At 43.2% G+C, this 22,258-nt stretch overlaps 1 protein-coding gene across 2 annotated transcripts in view; it reads right to left on the bottom strand.

The window, feature by feature from the left end:
* Positions 1-14,510, bottom strand: part of klf7a (Kruppel-like factor 7a) — a 49,896-nt gene extending 35,386 nt beyond the window's left edge. The window contains exons 1-2 of one of the 2 annotated variants that reach the window (XM_040051418.1): positions 14,350-14,510; positions 14,118-14,229 (exon numbers count right to left, since the gene is read on the bottom strand). In XM_040051418.1, the coding sequence (XP_039907352.1) occupies positions 14,118-14,219 (102 nt within the window). In that variant the 5' untranslated portion in view covers positions 14,220-14,229; positions 14,350-14,510. Of the gene's footprint in view, positions 1-14,117 lie in introns of both variants that reach the window. The other variant, XM_040051417.1, reaches the window with a different exon arrangement.
* Positions 14,511-22,258: the final 7,748 nt, after the last annotated feature.

Raw genomic sequence — 22,258 nt, 5'->3', positions numbered from 1 at the left:
CTGCCTGTCTCTGTCTCTTTCTTGCTTATACACACACACACACATAGCAATGAAAATTATTGATGTGCTCTCTTATAAAACAGTGGCTGCTCCCTGAAGTATTCCAGGCAACATCACAGGCTGAAAATAGCTGCCGACCCAAATAACTTTCCCCGCTGGAACGGAGAAGGAGCCAGACCACAGCCACTGGCGACTGGCTTTACTAATTGGCATCATTTTACAATGAAATAATATCTGGGGCAATAGACTGAATAACACATAGTGGTAAACTGGTGAGCGGGAGCGTATGCCGTGTAGCCACATGAGCTTGGAGGATGGGGGAGCGATGTAAGGGAGGGTCAGGCGGAGGGTGGGGATGCCTTCATTCTTGTTAGCATAAGTTATCAAACTGTTTTCCTCTGAAAATAAGCACAGGGGGGGAATTGGGTAGTGAAACATTTATGTGACACCATCAGTTTAGTTAAAAGATGAGGGAAAACACATCTACAGCGGAGGGTTGTAAATGTTTTTAAGTCACAAACTGGTGTTTTGCTAAGATTTGACACAGATCCCCACAGAGATAGTTTGTTTTCATTGATATAGCATTGAATAATGGATTCTCTCTTTTTTGAGAAAATGTGAGTAAAAAAGGCTACAGAAGCCACATCCGCACACATTTAAGCAAGTACACTTGGGTCTGTGCTTCAGTTTTAGGTTTGAAGGAAAAAATGAATAAATACGAATATCTGCTGTGATATAACAATGCGAAAACATGATGATGGCCATGATAACTGGTGCTACAGAAGCCAGGTGTAGATAAATTCTGCATCTGGATGTTGACGCTAGTGTGGATAAAACTTAAGGCTACTGCTGCTAGTATTGCTAAGGTTAGCCAAAGTCTGACCTTGGGTGTTTGCCACATTAGGCAGTGCTGCACATTTCAACAACTATTTGTCGGCTAAGTTTCAGAGTTTTCTGAAGGTTGATTTTTGGACTAGTCTAATGTTTTTTCTTCTCTCATTTAAGTGACTATAAATTAGTTGGCAGTAACATCCCATCAGGTCCAGAAGCCTAAGAAGATACCAAAGAGCTTTGACAAAATAGCAGTAGTTGATTGAAGGCTGACTTCCTAAAAAGGGTGTTTGAGTTGTAGTTAACCTAATGCAATGTTTTAAATGATTCTTACTCTTTCTGCTTTTTTGACAGTGGTTTGTTGTTCCTACCTACTTGAAATTACAACCTGTTCCCTTAACTTGATATTTTTATTTAAGTAAACTTGTGCAACTTAAGTTTCCCTTTTTTGTGTTGCAAATTTGTTGGATTGATCTAAATTCTTAAATTCATCATGCGTTACCAGTTGACTTAATATAATTATGTTGTTCCAACAATTCTCTTTTTTCAGTGGGTGAGGATATTTTAGTATTAATAGTTCTTCTAGTTTACAATGAAAATCATTTTATCATCAATTTCCCTCAAAAGTTGAAAGAAAATCTCTATTTCTTGCACCAAACTGCCACATTCTTTCCTTTTTTACAGCATGACCCTCACTTTACTTTTAAATGTGGGAACAAATTCTCTGTGTGGTGATTTTATTGTACAGGAGCTCTAAGGTGGACTGTGCTGTATTCATTTTTGTCCACCTTGTCCACCTCAGACTATCAGTACAAGTCCAGGTCACGCCACCTACAGAAATACTCTGATGATTCTGCAGTGGGTGAATGTATCAGTGATGGGCAGGAGGAGGAGGAGTACGGTGCACTAGCGGATGATTTTATGTTTTGGTCTGGGAGGAATCACCGGCTTATAAATGTGAATAAGACCAAAGAGATGGTGATTGAAGTCAGAAGGAAGAGGATGGCTAGATGGCCTGTGTCTATTCTGGGACAGGATGTTGATGTAGTGGAGGAGTAATGGTACCTGGGCTTCGACTTTGGCTGAGCTGGAAGACCAGCACACGGGCTGTATACATAAAACGGGAATGAAAAGTCTTCATTTTCTGAGGAAGCTGAGATCCTTCAATGTGCAGCAAAATGATGGAGACTTTCTATCAGTTACTTGTGGCAAGCACATTTCGAATACTGTTTGTGGCCTGCCAGTGGGACACATCATCAGAGCTGGCGACACCAACAGACTGAATAAAGTGATCAGGAAGACAGTGGACACTGTTGAAGCTGTGTTGGAGAGGAGGTCACTGAACAAACTGTTATCCACCTGCTAGACGGGCAGCAGATCACCTTCTCTAAAAGATTTGGTGCAACGAAAACAGAAATGGGAAATCTTTTGTACCGCATGTTATCACCATCTGTAATACAATATATCTTATAATAATGCATCAAAGGGCTATGCCTTATTTTAACGACTGCGATTCAAGCCAAATGACTAGACAGGGAGATTTTATACCCACATGCTATTCCAAAAAATCTGCATTTTCGGAAAAAAAGACAACGGTTCTGGTATTCGGATGACCCATGCTCATTTTGCTCAAGGCCCTGCGCTTATGTCGACCACAAGACAGACACCACCCAAACTCCCAGTTTAGGCCACAATATCAAAATCCCCCACCACTGCACGAACACATCCTGTAAACTGCTCACACACACACACGTACTTCTAGGGAACAAGCGAGGGAGGAAGGCATAAATACAGATGTCTTTTGGCAGCCTAAATCTTAATTAGCACCAGGAGATTCATCTAATCAAAGGGTTGCCAGCCCATCATTAAGGCTAAAACACACAGTGCTCTCCACATACGAGAACAGAACAATGGGAAACAGAGGTATGCCGTCATGCTGATGAATGGCTCTTCCCACAGGTCTCATTAAATCACAGAAGGGCACTTCCCAGGCCGCTCGAAGAGTTAAGAAGGGTGTGCAATCTTCTCACCCCCTCTGTCTGTCAACGCTTATAACATCCTTTTTCCCCCCAAGTAAGCGTGTTAAAACATTATTTTTCATAGTGGAAAAACTGCGCTTTCAGGCTCTGACATACGGACTAATCCCAATTCAAGCTGAATCCGTCTGGTTTCGAGGAAACAAGTCATATCTTTTTCAGACAACTCAACCCTGCAGGGGCTTGGAATGACTGAAACTACATGACATACCCAGTTGGCTTGAGATATCTGTGTCTTTAGGGTAATTTGGGACCCAGTTTAATCTTCCAGAGAATTTAGCGTCAGCTGCTGACAATGGAAAACATGCTTTATCTATTTCCGAGCATCCAGCTGAGTCCTCACCCCTGGCTGCGAGCTGCCAAAACAGGTATGATGCTCTCTAAATTTTAAGTGAATGATGTGAAACAGCTTTGAGGAGGAGGATGACAGAGAAACTAATACATCGGGGTAGGCAGATTGAAACCGAATCTCATAAACGAGATGAAGGAGATAAGAAAGATAAAAGAAGGATGGGTGAAAAGGGAACAGGATGACACAAAAATACAAAAGGAGATAAAGGAAACAGAGACTGCTGCAAGAACAAATAGATCAATCATTGGAGAGATAAAGTGAGGGAGCGATATAATGACAGATGAAAATGCCCTGTCACGCTGGCCAACCGGACAGACAGCTTCGGAGTACCAAGCCACTGCACTGGGGGAACAAGTGCAGACCGGCTTTGCATGTCAGCCAACATGCAAAGCACAGTCGGGATTGCATACAAATCTGCAAAGACCCACAAACTCCTAGGAGCTTATGTCATGCACCTGAAAGTCGAACACACCAATAACTGGCATTGTTATGTCTTTACTGGACACCCCGAGTCTGACCTCAATCTGAGATAACATCCTTTTGTAATACTTTTACAGCACGTCGTCGACAAGGTCTGCCGTCGTTCTTCACTGCTGACTGTCCTGCTTTATAGGCCATCCAGCCGGTTTCAGAGAGTGTCACGTCCTTGCCGCTGTCACCACAGAGAGCTTAGAGCCGTGATTGATGACTTCAGATGACATCAACAAGCAGCGGTGTTTACTCTGGGCAAATTGCCCTTGTCTCCCCCACCCCCCTTTCCATCTCTTTTTACCCCTTTCTCTTTTGCAATCTTTGAAGCGAGATGGTCCACATGTCTGGATTTCTGGTTTCTGGATGGCTAGAAGTCTCTCGGGGTGGGATTAGCCTCACAGACTGACAGCTAAACAAACAAATAGTCCAAAACTGGTCTTCCTGCTTGCTGAGGCTGCCTAGCAACAGGTAGGCTGGAGGAGGGGGATGCAACGCTTCAAGCGCTACAGCCGATTATGGCTCCGAAATGCCTGGACATTGTGTGGATGTGTGGGCTTTATTAAAGCCAAGGGATTTCTGAATATATGAGCAGGCAGGAAGACTAAACACTCGGTTTAGTAACACTCGGTTTTCTTAGTTACTTTCTGTTGTTACTCACAGTTTTTTTTAAAACTGTCAAGGTCTTTTAGATTGCATTCTACTATTTGAATAAAATAAAACAAACAAGGTGGGATTTAACTCCAGCTGGGTGTAGCGAGAAAGAAATGTTTAATGTGCCAGCAGCTACCTGGCAACAGTGTATGATTACCTTAATATTTACTTGTGACTGCAACTGGAAATCTGTGACTAAATTCATCAGTGTGATATAAAATACCACTGGAGATCCGATTGGAAAGGTAGGAGTGAAATCAGAGTACACATTCTCATTGAATAATACGACAAGAAACGTGTGCAAACACACCTGGAAACACAGTATATAAGGCAAAAACAGGGTTTGTACAGTACTAAACATCTTAAAAATGAATATTTGGTGTGACCACCTTTATTCTTCAGCACAGTCTGAACTCTCTTAGGCAGCTTTCATGTCATTTCTTTAAGCAGTCTTCAGGAATAGTTCTCCAGGCTCTTCTTTGGATGTTTCTGCCTTTTGTTCTGTTCTCTGGCAACATGATCCCACACTGCTTCAATGATGTTATGCATTTTCGTTTGAAAATGCAGTTTTCTCTCCGTTTTGGCCTCCCGTCCACACTGAGACGGCGTTTTCACTCAATGAAACGCTCTCAAAAACGCATACTTTTGAAAACGGTGCTTTCACATCGCAGTGTGGACAGCAAAAACTGAGACTTTTTGAAAACGATGACACATTTAAGTCATGTGACTAATTAAATAAAGATAGCAGAGGGTATTATACAGCAGTTGTTTTGTTTGCTCTCAATTTTGATAGCCGCATTAAAGATTAATATCAGTCTGTACATGCTTCAGATAGCTTTTCTTCAAATCTTTAATTCTCACTCGCTTTTGCAACTTTGTACTTTTGTACTTTTGTGTTACTCGCAGCAACAACTCCACCTCATTGTTAGTCCATTTAAAAAACTCGGTGCTTTTCCTCAACAGTTTGCTGCAACTTTTCAAAGAGCCGGAAAGTAAATAAACTGTAGACACAAATGAGGCAGGTTCGAATCGCCTTGCGTTTCACGCATGCGCAGTACTGGAACATAAGCGTTTTCGGCCGTTTCAATGTGGACGCACAACTCTGTGAAAATGACTGAAAACGCTAGTGTGGACGCGGAGCCCTTTCAGATGAAAATGCCATTTTTAAATCTATCCAGGCTAGTGTGGACGTAGCCTAAGGGACACTGATCCATGACTGAGAGTACTTTACTGTATTTTTCTGTCCAGGTATGATTTTACTGCATTGACAGTGTTTTTGGGATCATTGTCGGGCTAAAAAATGAAGCTGTGGCCAATCAGATGATTTCCAGATGGTTTTGCATGGTGGATCAAAAACCTGACTGTACTTTTCAGTTTTTAATGACACATGCACGCCATGCCGAGATATGACAAGGTTCAACTAACAGCTCTTTGAGAATCACCTGTTGATGCAAAAATACAATTTTACCTGTCAAACTGTGTTATGTGTGGTATTTTTCATAGATTTAGCTAAAGAAATTGAAACAAATTGTGCTTTTATTACAGGCTGCTAGTGAAAAAGTGCCTAAAGACACAATTTAAAATTGGTTTTCCCACAAAACTGGCTCATCCCTTAACTTAGGAGCCTTTCTTATGCTTGAATGAGTCATAGACACATGTTAAGAAAAAAAAATCTGAAAAAGGTACAAGGACTGGGATGAAAAGGAATGAAAAAGCAGTCAGAAAGCCTGGAGAACTATTGGTCAAAACCACTTTAAAAAATTACAAAAAAGTCATTGGAAGCAAAATATAAAGAAATGAGGGGTAGTTCAAGACTTTTGCACAGTACTCACCTGTCATCTGTGCATTTTTTGCCTCACAGTTTTTTTTATAAAGTTAGTGAGTAAACTAAACAGGGAAAAAATATTAAATGGGTTAAACAGTAAACTATCCCTAACCCCCACTGGAACGTATCAGCTATTGACTGATGACTGTGAGTCGGGGGATAATGGCCAATCTTTTTCACTTTCCTACCAGCAGGTAGGACTTCCTCTGCCATGTGCCAATCATTGTTTGCAGATACAGGAAAATTTCAAAAAGTTACTTAAAAGCAAAATCTTCATCTTTCAGTGGGCAATTTTTTTTGTAAATGCCTTTTCCCTACTGATTCTGCATATTCATAAAAAAGCATGTGTTTATAGAGATTAACCTAACCTTAACCCTAAATGGCTCACCTGACCTTGTGGATTTTAAGGCCTTCAAGAAATGTTTCTGTAAAGCTGACTGCCTCCTGGCTTCAGGTCAGAACATTTTTAACTAACCAAACAACGTCATAAGTCTGGCTGTGATTATTTTGCTAAATCCATGTTTTAGAGTTTTGCTATGCTTGTTATGAGAAGGCCAAGACTACATATCTTCCTGCCAGCATCCACCGATACATGCTTAATCTGCTCGCTCATGATCGGAGCTGCAAACATGGAGCTCACTGTCATCCTACCCTTTCACGGCAATAAACTTTATTGAAATAGCAGAAGGAAAACTATTTTTCGGCTTTATTCGTGACACGCTCCCTGTTAAAGGGCCTTTATTCAGCTTTGTGCCAAATTTTGATTGCGTAACTCCTGAGTTCAACTTTTTGTAGTGAGACTGACTTTAAATGAGGGTTAGAGCAGGGCAAATCAAACAAGGCGGCTGTGACTTCGTCAAAAGTGCCTTCTCAGAATTTGTCAAAGAGCAAAGGAGGGAGACAGCGAGAGAGAGACAGTCAGGAGATAAAGAGAGAGGGAGAGAGTTGGTGGTGATTCCAAAGCATAAAATGAGTGTCTGAGACTTCTCTTCCTTTCTCTTTCCTCCCTGCGGTTGCCAAGCCGGATGGCAGCAGCGAAGCATGTCGGATCACTGTAAGGTGCTGTAACGGCTTCCCGATTTCGCCTCAAATGATGTGAAAATCATTGCCAAGCCAAGTGTGGTGGTGTGAGGCGAAAAAAATGACTAGCTTCTCTTCTCACTGTTAATCAAACCTGGGGTGGCAGAGCGTTTCGCAGACGGAAGCCATACATAAAGATGTGCTTGTTCACTGCTCTCCCTCCACCAACACCCCCAACCCCACCAACCCTCTGCCATTTTCTCCTACACCACCTACTCTGCTTCTGATGGCAGTCACCGGAGAGTCAGACAAATGAATACTTCCTCTTTTTCATCAGCGCTTCCCACCTTTTCATCAACGCCCATAAAGCAGTAGCCGGCACCTATCACTGGCAATTGCCTCTCGGCTGCTTGAGTGATGAGACAGAGGTGGCAGAGTTCACTAAGTGCTCTTATGGCAGAATGGATGTTACTGGGTCAGAGGGTCGCTCGTACATCTCATTACACAGGATACACAGACGCACACAAACCTGTGCACCTGCCCGCGACTGTGTGTGCATACAAAGAAAATGCATCCTGACGTGAAATGATGAGCCTGTGGCCCCCGCGTGTAGCAGCAAACACTCAGGCCTGTGCAATACACACTAGGCTCTAACCTCTAGACACGAGTGCTGTGCAATACTGCAAATTTTGGTGTCAATCCTATACCAGGTAAATACAGGGTCTGTATTGCTGATACTGACACCAGCACCTTTTATAAAGCACTAGAGCAGTGAGACATTATTTTTACTTTCCACAACAATTAGTTAACACAAAAAAACACACCGGAAAACCTTTCTGCTTTTCATGTATTTTGAAACTGCTTTTAGTTTTTGGAGACCTGGGTTGTAAATGTGTCTGTCTCTTAAGCACTTTGGATCAGCTTCTATTGTTTAAGTGTGCTATAGGCTATAAATAAAATAGACGTGACAGTCAACACAGAAAGGTTCAAATGTTTTTCTTCTTCAAAAGAATGAAAATAGAAAAAAAAATAATTTTAAGGACAGAAACAAAATATCGATCCTATCACGCTGGTATCGATCTGATACCGATACCAGCGTTGCTATCGATACTAGCGATATTTGGATCAATGCGCTCACCTCTACTAGACATTAAGAAAAAGGTAAAAATAATGAATGACATGCATGTAAGCGCAGCGCAGCTCCTCCAAAATGACTATCTCATCAGCTTTTGCTGTGTCTGCTAATTAGATGAACTTGTTGCTCTTTAACTACACACACACATTTATCAGAATGATAACCTTGTGGCTGAAAACATTTAAGAAGAGTCCAGCAAAGACGCTGCATTGTGTGCAACGGCGCACAAAGACTCCCTTTCATGCCTCGCTGCGTCACGGGCCAGCAGGCCATGTCAAACACATTCTACGTGACATCCATCTCCAAGATCTCCTGCTTGATCTCGGGTTAAAAAACAAAACGCCGCAAGGAATCAATTCCGAACTCCAGCATCATGAGGTAGCACATGCATATGGAAGACGGCTGAACAGAGCCAGACGTCAGCTAAAGTAAAACACAATTAATGTTTCTCTCCCTCCCTCCACCCTCGCCTTTTTGGAGAAGGCCCAAACTCGATTTCGGGGAATTCCGCATCTCATACTTAAGAGTTGATGTGACATTTTAATAAAGCAACACGCCGGGAACGAAAAAACACTCGCAGGAACTCTTCTGAGACAAATAAAATTAAGTCCCGGGTTTGTCCTTCCTCTGCCTTGCTGAACTGTGCCGGCTACAGGATTGATTTAATTTTAATTTGCATAAAATTACATCAGATCTCAGGCGGCGAAAGGTCGCGGAGAACATGCGAGACCTGTTCCAGAGCTTCATTACTTGAGACAAAGGTCCAAAAAAGTGGTGGATGCAGGTACTCCACGAAAGCCCCGCGGAGATCAAAAGATCCATACTGTGTCAAATCTATAAGCAGGAAGAAAATAAGGGGGGGAAAAAAAGGGGGGGGGGGTGAGCGAAAGGGGAAAACCAGGGATGGAGGAAGACAGGAAGGTGGGCGGCGGGAGCACAAGTTGGCTGCTCTCCCCAGCATGCCTGCTGTGTGTGAGAAAGCAGCTGTGGCCTACTGAGGATTACATAACATACTGGGACACACACACATATCCAAGGCTGCACGTGGATGCGTATGGATGTGCGCGGTTCCTTCGCTCTCTCAGTCCTCACCGCTGTCTCTCTATAGGAGGATGGTGTTGGGGTGAGTGGGGGTATTTTCTCTATGTTTCTCTGGCCCTGACTCCAGCTTAAACAAGCCCAGTGTGGTGCGACTTTTCCCTCTGACTCAAAATGTGAAACGACTCCATCCATCGGCATCCCTACTTCTTCTGTGCATCAGGACATCCTGCTTCTCCACCCTTTAGATTGTCTTTCTATATGTGCGCCTCACTCCTGGGGTGGGGGTGGGGGGGGGGGGGTGGGGTTCAAACCCACCAGACTGTGAAATGCAAAATCTTGCAGTGGAGAGAATGTGCATGCTCTGCAACTTCCTCCACCTCTATCCTCCGCCCACCCCCCCACTCAGTCCCAGACGGAGTCGCCTCCGCTGCCAGTTGGATGTAAGTGGATGCATCTGAGCAGGCGGGCTCGCTTATGGAGGTTGCGCCTGCCATGAACAGCCTGTCCTCATATAGGAGCTCCATAATGCACCGTCAAGCAACGTGCAGACATTTTGCTTGTGCAGGCAGTCGCACTACATGTGTGTACTCTGTGTGTGTGTGCTGAACCTCTGAGGGATAATATATGTGTTGGAGGGCATAAAGTGTGTCCCGAGGTCAATGACCGAGAGCCATCAGTGGTGTCCTGTTACAATCCTGCCCATCAGGGTCAGGTGCGGTGGACTGGGACACGTCATCAGCGGAGACTGAAAAATCCATCATGTCGGCCTGAAATCTGATCCAGATGTTTTTTTTCTTCTTCTTCTTCTTTTTTTTTACAGATGCTGGCAAACCGACAGCAAAAGCCAACCAAGGCTTTCTCTGACCAAAATGCCAGTTTACAAAGGAGCCTAAACAAGCACGGGAAAGAGAAGCCAAGACAGCGAGACAGCAGAATAACACGTGCGCTCTTTGCTTTGAGAGAAACTGGGTCCCACAAATAATAAGTGCGCTCTGACCGGCTCTGCTTGTTCCAAATCCAGCTCAGCCCCGCACTTTGTTCCAACTCTGAACAGCCAACTGTACGGGGATTTGGAAGCGAGACAGCGCGCAGTTCAGCTTGGCACTATTAGGTTCAATAATGGAACAAATAGCGGCCTCAAATGTACCATCTGCAGACCTCCAAAAACACTTTACTGCTTTTCTTCTCCCCATCCCCCTATAACCGGCTGAATCATGCCTCGCAGACACCAACAGGGGACACAGTCATCACTCTTGCCATCGCGTCTCAGGGACCCATTTAGGGGCCGACAACAACGGCCTCCTATCTCGCCATCAGGCCGCCGTAAAAGCATCGAATTCTAAATTGTGCCCGGAATACAGAGGGGACCGCTCAAACTGCAGGGCCTCGGCTGGAGACGGAGCTTTTAAGGCGAGCCACAGCTCATAATTCCTGTATTCAGGGGAGCTCAGTGGCATCTTCATGCTGCTACGATGAGCACAATGATCGATTTGCAAAGCTCAAATCCTTTTGCTCTCAAGGCTGCAGGGATCTTCTTATCTAAAATATAGATAGTTTTTCCGAAAGAAGAAGAAACCTTCTCCTCTGGTGATTTGTAATGGGGCTCGAGGCTTTGAATGCTTTGAGGAAAACATGCATCTTGTAAAGCAACTGAGAGGCGACTGTAGAAACTGCATGCCTGAGAGTCGGGATAATGACAACACACTTGAGTTGGACTTGACAATGTTACTGCCCCCAACTCTAAACTGTTACTATAGAAGGAAAATGTTCTTTTGTTTTGCGCCCATCTTTACATGATTTACAGCTTATACACCAGAGACATCAAACATAAGGCCTGGAGGCCAGAATCCAAAGGCACTGGATGGTTTGGTAAAATGTGAAGGAAGGCATTCATTTTGGACTTTTAACTATATTTCAATAGGATTTAAAGCTTTTCCTACTCATAAAGAGCTCTAAAATGGCCATTCACAATACACCAAAGTAATTAAATTATAGATTTCAGTAATTTTCATTCTGAGAGACTACACCCAACTCTTAACTGTTACAACAGAAATGAAACGTTGTAACAGTTAGCTTCATTTGTGCACATCATTACATAATTTACAGATATCCAACTTATTTTACATTCCTGGCAACATACAGATCACTTTGATCCTATGTGGGCCGGACTGGTGAAACTCCAGTTTCAGAAACTGAGGTACACATTTAATCAGTGAGACATCTTAATATAAGAAAAAAGTGCAGGACTCTTTGGACTTAAATTGGAAGAGGTAATTTTTTTAAATTACAAAAATCTACTATTTCATTTCTTTGGTGTGTTGTGAATGGACATTTTGGCGGTCTTTATCGGTACATAAAGCTGTTAAACTTGTGAAAATACAGTTAAAAGTCCAAAAGTTATGTCCTCCCTCACATATTCCAAAGCCATCCACTGGGCTGGTTTGGAGTCTCTGCCAGGTGAATTTTGGCCCCCGGGCCTTATGTTTAACACCACCTGCCTTACACCTTAGTAGGCCAACAAGCATTTCCATTTTGCTACAATTCTTCTAAAAGCAAAGTCTTAAAAGTCAGCAGCCATCTCTGGATTTGTGTTGCCTTCCAAAACCAAAGCGAGGATCTTTCACTTGTTAGACCAGACACAATGGAGCCACTTCAAGTCAAAATCACTAAACAAAAGAACATTTAAAAAGTAGAACCTCTCTCAGTTACATTTCTACATTAAGTTAACCTTACTTATGAGAAAGTAAAATGTGCAAATCTTTTACAAAACAAGTAACATCAATTTAAGAGGAGGTGAGTCGTACTAGCTGTTTATTGTGAGTGTGCAACAGTTAGCTTTGTGGGGGTGTGGGGGTTCCTAAGCAACCCCCAGAGACTGCTCTGGGTTCAGTTTAAAAAGTTTTAAAAAGTTTTAAGTATTTAGCGCTATCTTGTAGTAGCTTCATTCAATTCCATTTAGTTTTACTTATATTACGCCAAATCACAACAACAGTCGCCTCAAGGCATTATTTAGTATTTGTCTTTTTTTTGTCTCTCTGTTTAATGCCTCTGGTTTGAAGTTAGCCAGCTAACTTTAACTTAACTACACTGCATGTGGGCAATTTGCAGGCAAGGCAACATCACCAAGGTCCCAGAGTTGTATTAGCCAGAAGAAAGGCAGGTCACGGTCAGTTTAATCTTTCCATTTAGCCCAGGCTGAGGGCAGATTCAATCCCAGAATTCATCTATGAAATTACGTTTACCATTTTTTTTAAAAATCCCAAAACTACAGCTAATCACACAAAATGATGCCAGACATCCTGGCAAAAAACGAGCTGATCTAAATCTAAAACAGTCAAAGACCAAACAGAGCCCATAAACAGCGATTCCAATAAAAGAAAGCTGACATTTCCCACCCTCACAGAGAAGAGCTTTGCCCACATATCCAGCTGTCTTCTCTCTTCCATTTGCATTAGGTATTGATTTTAAAATGCAGGCTGTGGGTGAGAAGCGAGAGAGAGAGAGAGAGAGAGAGAGAGAGAGAGAGAGAGAGAGAGATTCACTCCATATGATGCCCCCCACATGCAATTTAAGAAAAAAAATCCCCTGACAGGAGGATAGGCAGGGAGTTGGAGACTTGTTATGAAAAGATGCGTCGGTGGCTAACAGTAGGATGCCAATTAGGCTGCTTGGCCACAACCAGTCACGCACCGGTTTCTCCCTTTCTCTTTCTCTCTCCATCCCCTCCCTCCCTTTACTCGTGGAGCATAGAAGTGGGGAAAAACTCAAGCTCATATTTCATGAACAATACCGGCATCAGATTTCTGTGCTGTGATTTTTTTTTTCTCCCCCTCCTTGTCCGGTAATTCAAGTGCAGCATGGAAAGCATCCTCTCCAGCATCAGCATCATCAGCAGCAATGCAGGTGGGCTCTTATTTGGACACACAAATGGAAAAGAGGAAAGTAGGAGGCATGTTTGGGGGAAGATGTCCCTCCTCTGAGTGACAGGGGGACACCAAACCGAAGCAGTGAAGGGGGGAAATGTAAAAATGAATCATTTGTTCGTTAAAAAAAACTCAGATTTGAAGATTTTTTTTTCTAACACACACACCCACACCATCATCACCACCACGCAATGAATAAATAAACCCAGCTCTGGTGCCATTTTTAAAACAGTTTTACAAACTAAAGAAGAAAGAAGAAGAAGAAGGGACGCGTAAGCGCAGATGGCGTGAAGTCTCTCCGCGCACCCCGGCGCCATGTGGCCGCGTGAAACCCAGAGCTTTACACAGCATCTCTCCGTAGACACCCGCTGAATTTGATGAAGCAAAAGGGGGATTTAAAAAAGATGAACAAATAAAAAAATGTGGACATTACTGGTGACAGCTTCTTCCCTCACCTCCTTCTTTCCGTTAATGCTGCTACAGAGCCAGACGCGTTGGGGGATCTATTATGGATAGGAGAGGGGAATTCTTTTCGTGCACGAGGGTTCAAACCTGAGTAATCTGAAGGTTGCAAATCTATTATTTACGTCTAATTCACTCCCTGCTCGAGTGCTCATCTTCACCTCCCCTTACATCATATTTGACAGCTTTATTACGCGCTGCTTTGCGTCCGCATTTTATCCACTTTGCTCATTTATGGGGAAAAACCTGCCAGATACACGAGTGCGTGTTTCTTCTTTTTCTTTGAAAGTTGTGCATCCCGAGCGCAAATTTGCGAGCTCGCGGCTGAAGCTGGCACAGCCGATGCTGAAAGCTGAAAGTTGACACGTACCTGCTGCCAGTTCTCCTCCAGCGAAGGCATGGCCGAGAAGTAGCCGGTGTCGTGCACGAGCTGAAGTTCCTGAAAGATACTGTGGTTCGCCAAGACATCCATGCTTTACGCTCTGGTGATGGGAAAACAAGAATGATCCACAGGGAAGGGGGTGGGAAGCAGAAGAAGAAGGAGAAGAAGAGGAAAAATCTATATATGTGTGTATGTGCCTCCTCTCTGGGCTCTGTCAGACCTCTAAATCCACTTCTTTCATATTAGTCCTTAAACAGGGACGTTAACGGCTGAGCGAGGCGGCTGGCTTCCCCGTACCTGCGCGCATTCTCGGGAGTCGGTGCGTAAAGAGGAGGCTGGAGGTGATGGAGGCTCCATGCGTGTCCGTGTTGCCAAAATAGACACGCGATAGGGGAACCGAAGGAGGGGGTGGGGCTTGGTAAACGAAGGGGCGTGGTCCGGCTTGCCAGTCAAGCCCCATTTAAGGCGAATGGGCGGTTCGGGAGGCGTTAGAGCGGCTGGGAGAGCGTGCAGAGGCGGGGTTGGAGGGGGGGTTTCGCCGGGCAGGATTGGCTCCCGTGTCCAGTCACTCACGCCAAATATGGGCTCGATAGGTGAGCTATTTATGGATGGGTATATTAGATTTGGATGAAGGTCTGAAAGACTAGTCTGAGAGGCGAAGCTGTGGTGTAAACATCATGTGCTAACAAACGGGAGCGAGGAGCGGTGCTGATAGCCTCCTATATTGTTCCCCACAGTGCAAATGTTTAATTATAAAAAAGAGCTGCAGGAATATAGGAAAGCATATTCCTGCAGGGATTATGCTTTTAATGAGTTTAGAGTCAACGTATCGCACTTAATGGTGTTTTAATCTCCTGTAATGTTGTTTCAGGGCTTCTGCAGAGACTGTGCTATTACTGTACAGGCAGGAATCTCATTAAAGTGACCCACACAGCAAAACGTGGTGGGAAAAAGAAAAGTTCACAGTGTGTCTGCGAGTGTGTGTGTGTGTGGAGTGATAAATAAGTATCCAAATCTTCCACCATGAGTCTTGTTTGGTGGTTTGAGTAATCCCGCTTATTCGCCGGCGCCCCGTGTAAGCCATCGAAATTGTACACTTCCACACGGGCTCAATAGTCCCTCGCACACACAAGGAGAGAGGCAGAGACTGCTGCTGTCTCTAATCTTATTACAGCGCTAGGGGAAGGCTAGCTGAGGGCCCCGGCTACGCAATTTACACATGGCATCTTCGGGAGGGAGACAGATGATGAAGTTCCTGCTGACATTTATCCATTTGACACAACTCACTCCATCTTTCTTTGCCCTGCCTTTCTATTTGTCTTCCTGCTTTCTTTTCAAATCTTCACCTTTCTATATCTGTGAGCCCCCCCCCCCACCACCACCACCACCACCCACAATCATCTTGTAGCCCAGTCAGAATTTCATGAGTTTAATAAAAACATATAGCAGGAGGAAAACACATGACAGAGACATCTACAGTTGCCATGTGCTTTCTGGAAAACAGTCGAAGTGTGCTCGTCCCTGTTTAGGGAATCTCTTCATGGCTGACTGAGGTGTAAAATATTTACAAGATAAATCCTGTTGTTTTTATGCATTCTTCATGCGGTTCCTTGGGTTTATCAAAGAGGCAGACGAAAACTGACAAAGGGCTAAGACTGTTAAGTTGTTGTTGTTTGTTTTTAAATCACCGCGTACGGTGTAGAGTTTAAATTTGCTGGCGCTTTGTTCATTGCAGCAGTTTTAGGTTAAATTCTGTGCGTAAACGTGCTTGCGTATTATTTGTTATTTTTATTTTACTGTTCTGTGTGAAAAATGTTATATTCATGGTGAATTTCCATTATAATAATGACGTCAGTCTGCCATCAGACACAAACTATACTGTTTAACTGTTAAACTCACATGGCAGGGACTTGACACATTTAGGCATGCAGACATGGTCAAGATGACACGCTGAAGTTCAAACTGAGCATCAGAATGAGGAAGAAAGACAATTTATGGTTGTCGGTCTGAGTATTTCAGAAACTGCTGATCTGCTGGGATTTTCCCACACAACCATCTCTAGGGTTTACAGAAAATGGTCTAAAAAAGAGAAAATCTCCAGTGAGCGGCCGTTCTCTGAGAGAAAATCACTTGTTTATGTCAGACATCAGAAGAGAATGGCCAGTCTCCATTGAGCTGATAGGAAGGCAGCTGTAACCCAAAGAACCACCCAATAAAACCAAGGTATGCAGAAGAGCTTCTCTCTGAAAGCACATCAAACCTTGAAGGCAGGCAGCAATAGAGCAAGTTATTATAGAAGCATTCTGGCTGTAGGGCAGGGTGTTGTTGCTGTTGCTGAAGAATGTATTATTTACTGAAGTGAGGACGTGGGACAACACTGTCACTGAAAACCAGATGTGAACCAGCCACAGAGGTTTTGTGCCTGTAAGATTGATGTAGCCATGGCGATGTCACCCAGTAGCGATGGCTGTCGTCGTCTCAGGTTTTTCATTCTGAGCGTCACAAGTGAGGAGTAGATCTGACTGAGACTGACTGACTGATTGATTTCTCTCAGTGTGTTCGTGTTATATAAAACAAACACCATGCTGTATTTAATAAGGCTTGAAACAAGTGACTGAGACCACAAACTCATTAGGAAAGTTTTTACTGAGTACGAGAGGAGAAGAAGACTGTTAACAGTAGTGTATTTACCCCCTGCTGAACAGTAGAAATAAGCTACAGAGCCTGTGGTTTCAATGCAGAAGATTAAATATTACAATTAAGACACATTGTCAAAACAAGAAGGCCACGTGAGGCCGACTTGCTACAATTCTGATTAAACCACGTAGTCTATCAATAAAGTGCAGGTCACACACGCCTCAAATAGGTTATAAAAGACTGAATTAAAGCATTGGGCAAAAGTCTTGAGCCACTCCCATTTCTTTATACGTTGTGAGAACAAAATGAAGGTTTTGACTTCAGAGGTGAATGTCAAAGAACGAACAGTTTAAATATAGTTTATGCATCTCGATTCATTTAGTTTTAATTGCCTATATATGATAGGATTACTCAAAGAGAATGTAAAGTTGATTCAGGTGACTAAAGTATTGTGTGAGTTTGTAGTGTTTTTACAAGCGTGAGTTGCCTACATGGACTACAAAGGGTCTAACTTTCTCTGACATCAAATGTGAAATGTGTTCGTATAACATGTGGGGTGTTTTCGTGAGAAACGGGAGCATGGGACCTTCCCCTCCAGGATAAAATGTGCACGTCTGAGTAAATTGTTGCACTGTTTACTTCTGATTGGATCACTTCCACATTTGTCCCGCCTTTCTACACAATGTACTTCATTCTGATTGGATCTCGTTTCTCCAGAACATTTTCACCTTGTTTTCATTCGTTATCAAACGTGCCAGTCCATTATATCATAGTTTTTGTCCCTGTTGTTTTTTTTTGTTTTTTGTTTTTTTATCAGAAAAAAAATATTTCTGACAAAAACTATGATGGAAGTTGTTGGTCTAAGAAATCAACACTGCTAAAGAGGTTAAAGCACAGATTTATTCATTGATCAACATGTATTGGCCTATGGCCTTGATGACCCTGAAGAAGGCCAAATTGGTCAAGTAGTGAAGCTGTTATTTATGTTCCAAGCGTTGATGGAGCAATATGCCAACATATTGGCAAATAGCTCTTTGCGAATCGCCTTGTTGGTGCAAAAATACAATTTTATGTCTGTCAAACTGTGTTATCTTTGGCATTTTTCATTGACTCACCTAAAGAAATGGGAATAGGTTGTGACCAGCTGATACTAATAAAGTCCCTAAAGGTACAATTATAGTCAGTTTTTAAGTTGTCTGTTATGTCACACAACACTGGTTCATCCATTGAGTTAGGTGCTTTTTTATGCTTGAATGATTCGCAGGTCAGAGTTAAGTGACTTAACAAACAATGAGAATTGTCTGAAAAATGGTCAGGTACAAGGAATGGACTAAAAATTAGTGAAAAACCAGCCAGTGTCTGAAGAAACACTTTGGAAGACCTTCAATAAGTCTGAAGAGCTATTGCTCAAGACCACCTCAAAAAATTCAGAATATAAAGAAATGTGGGGTGGCTCAAGACTTTTGCACAGTAGAGTATACTATCAAATTAAAGGCATACTGAACCACTCCAAACACTGTAAAAGTCCCCATGAAGTTTATTACAGAGTCTGAGGAAGTTTTTATGTCCGTGCCGTAGCAATATTAAGAGAAACACTTTACCCAGCAATCTTTATGATTGATCTCCCTTTTTATTTTATCAGCCAACCTTTAAAAAAAGTCTCTAAAACACAAAAAGCTCTCTTCATGGAGTACAGTTACAGTATCCTGTAATTTCGTCCTCCTGGTCTTTGTAACAATTTGTGTTTTAGCTGAGAAGTTTAACAGCATCACCGAGAATCAGCCAAACTGGAAGTCTCGTCTTAGTGCCACGTGTGCCGTCCCCCCGCCGCCACCAATCCTTTCTCTCCGCAACCTCCTTCTCCTCTTCCTCCTCGGCCCGAAGCCCATGCATATCATAGATAAAAAATAAGTGCTCACCATTATCCGTGGGCACACAGCGTTATATTGTGGATGCTGACATTGCTCTTACCTGGCAGTTGGTGCTTTTACTATATTAATAATGGAGCAGGCTCCATCCATCATGGGGATATGAGGCTGCTAATCATGTCAGCTCCCTGCATATTCACTCCTTTTATCAAAAGAGGAGGCGAGGTAGCGGGAGAGCGGCAGAGGAAGGGAAAAAGTGGAAAAAAAGCAGGTGAGGATGACGAGAAGCGGCAATTAACAAAGAGTTGGAAAATGATGGAGGAGAAGAGGTGGGGGTTGGGTGGGAGATAGAGGGGGACAGTATCAATGTGCTGGACACATGACAGATGCCCTTGGCCTTTTGCTGAATGGCTTCCCTGTTGGCAGGAGTTAACCAGTGTATTTAAACAGGACAAGACGAATGGGACCTCCACTTCCCCCCCTGCTCACTGAACCAGCCCATTTCTATTCCAACTCACAGCCTTTACCCCATGTGGGAATGCTAATATGGTTAGCTGACATTGCTGGGGTTAAAACTTCATAACAGCATGTTACTGTAATATTTACTGCCGTGTGACCTTTTTTTTCTTCCCTTTTTTGTTTTTTTTTTATTTCCAGGAACTTCTGCTGAGCGTGCAGAGAGTTATTCAGCACTCCGGCTTGCTTGCAATGCAACAACATAAAAGGTCACTGAGTTCAATGCTGAATTTTGCAAGCGCAGTATGTCTTTTAGAGGTGGGCAGATCGATCCAAATATCGACAGTATTGACAGCAATGCTGGTATTGGTATCAAATCGATACTAGCATGTTAGGATCGATACTTTGTTTCTATCCTCTAAGTTCAGTATGTTCAGAATTTTGTTATTTGCATATTTTATCATCAGTGTAGATCAGCAAGTTTGCTTAAGAAGTTCCAAAAACTGAAAATATTGGTAGCACAGATACCAACGCTGGTATTGGTAACTAGGGTAAATAATAGGGTTTTTTGGAAATGTCAGTCTTTTTTATTCATTTACAGCCTATTTAAACAACAGAAGTTGAGCCAAAGTGCTTTAGAGACAGACACATTTATGTTCCAGCTCTTAAATTGTTGTTTGTTAAAAAAAAATATGTGAAAATTCCTGTGGAAAGTAAAGTGGTCATTAAAATGTGTTCAGAATTTGGCAAATTGATGATGATTCATCAAAAAAATCCCATTATAGGTCAAAAGTATCAGTGCGGGTATCGGTATCTGCAATACTTACTCTGTATTTATTTGGTATTGGATCAATACCAAAATTTTCCTGTATCACACACCACTAATCTCTTTAGGAAACAAAAAGAAGTCAAATGTCTGGGATATAACATCACGTAACCCACAAAAGTTTCTTAAAACAAGCCAATTTGCATTCCAAACAGAGCCGTATGTTTGCACCCGCCCCAGCTGGCATTAGTCTCTTGCAATCGGGGGACCTTGAGTGTTGCCGCTCTGCTTCATTTTCCCTCATTTGGTGTAATCTGACATCCACATACCCTGATGTATTTGAACACAACATTTTACTCAAATCTGCTGGGTTTTTTCGCTCTCTCCCTCCAGTCAAAATTGCCTTGGTGTAATGTTATGATAACCTTTATGCTTGGAGGAAATCAAACCGCACATATTTTCCTCCCAACAGCTGTCCTCAAACACGCCTTTTTGCCCAGCAAATCACCGCAGAAGAGGAAATTTGCTTTTGATTGATGGATCTGGTTAAATAAAGATAAGATTTTGAAAACGTGGCCATATGTCTGCCTTGTGCACTGTCTCTTTTTGGCTCTGAGCCTGGTTGCAGAACATCTTCATGCTGCTTTTTCCATGGGAGGGGGGTGGGGTGGGGGAGCCAGAGGAGCAGGGAGAAGGTGGAGACGCGTGATGAGTAGAGGGGGGAAGAGGGGTGGATTTCAGAGCGACAGGGTGACTGAGAAAAGCGATAATGAGCGCTCGGGGCTGTCTGGGGGTGCAAACTCCTTCCCGCACAAGATAGCTGCGAGGGAAGGGAATGATGAAGGGTGGGGAGTAAGGAGTGTAGGAGAAAGTGCCCTCTCAGCTGGGTGATGTCTGATGCAGCGCTGCTCCTTCCTACGCCAAGAAAAAAAAATAGAAAAAGAAAAGGGGAGCGGAAACGGAGCCAGCAAGGAGGCCATGAGGGGCAGCTGTTAAGTGCCAATTAGGCGACGATGAGTGGGAGATGGAAATACCCATTTGCACACAAACTCCTGGAAGCAGGCAGGGAGGAGTAGTCAGAAAGTGAAACAAATAGGGCCTAATCCCTGTCAGTTTTCCCAGAGTTACTCTCCTTCTCGCCCTCTATCTTCCTGCTCGCCTGTTCGGTAACGTCACATCAGTGTCAGCCGAAACTGTGGGTTATGATTTGCTGTTCCATTTAGTTTCTCTTTTTTTTTCCTTCTTCTTCTTCTTCTCCCCTGTCTGGCCTTGGCCTCCTCTGAAGGCCACTGAAAGGAACATTTTGCAGAAGCTTGTCACATTGTGGCAAAGGACAATACGGCTTGTCAGGCGTCCAATTAGTGAGGAAATCCACTCACACATTTAGCTCGTGACACAAAAAATGATAAGGTAGGGGTGAGGAAAATGGGGCCACTTTAGCTGGAGCTCGTCAGAACTGCAAACTGCCTTTGCAGCTGTTGTTGTGCATGTGCGTTTGTAGGTGACAGTTTAGGTTGTGTACCATCATGCTTGGTCATATTATAAGCAAGCAGAAGCCTCCTGATCTTAAAAAATGAAGCAGAAATAATCACACCTACAGCCTGGTGAACAGGATGGATTTGGTCTCTATAACTAATTTAGGTGAAGCTGTTTATAATCATGTGCAAGTGTTCACCCGAACCACACCTCTTGTGCTGTTCGTGTCCCTTGGAGTATTTTTAGTGCAACTGTTTGACAAATAATGGTAACTGGCTCTTATACAGTGCTTGATATAACATGCCTCATTAGCCAATTCACCACAAACACTTTTTAGTGTTTACCAGAGAAACTTGGGGTTGGGGTTCACTATCTTGCACAAGGATGTTTAGCATGCAGACTGGAGCAGCCAGAGATTGAACCACCAACCACCAACCTTCCAATGAGTGAATGACCTGCTCCTGTGCTACAGCCACCCCTGATAAATAATGTGGCTTGCTGCATGAGAGCCCATCCAAGAAGTCTGTGTCTTAGTTTCGGTGGGTGAAACTCTAGTTTTTCATTTGTATGTTAACCTGTCACTGGTTAAATTGCCTGTGGCCCAGTTCCAACCAGTTCCTGCCAGCTTTCGCTCCATGTGCACATTCACTAAGAGTGCCCAGCACACTAAGTGCTGCAAATATGCGAGTCTAAGTAAACTTGGGTTATAAAGCCATCCTACACTGAGCCACAGATCTTAGTGCGATTATTGTGGGACCAACACAGAAATAAAAAAAAAAGATTAACAGAAACTCTTAAACACACTTGTGCATTTGTGGCTTTATCCAGTATTGTGCAAACGTCTCATTTCTTGAAATTTTGTTTGCAAGGAGCCAGACTTTCTTGTAACGTTTTGAAGTGCTAAGGCCTTTTTCAATCATTTTCAG

This window comes from Simochromis diagramma, unplaced genomic scaffold (assembly GCF_900408965.1).
Source record: "Simochromis diagramma unplaced genomic scaffold, fSimDia1.1 OVJJ01000107.1, whole genome shotgun sequence".
Classification (NCBI taxonomy): domain Eukaryota; kingdom Metazoa; phylum Chordata; class Actinopteri; order Cichliformes; family Cichlidae; genus Simochromis; species Simochromis diagramma.
Note: the sequence above shows the minus strand (reverse complement) of the source record. Positions and strands in the feature narration are given on the sequence as shown.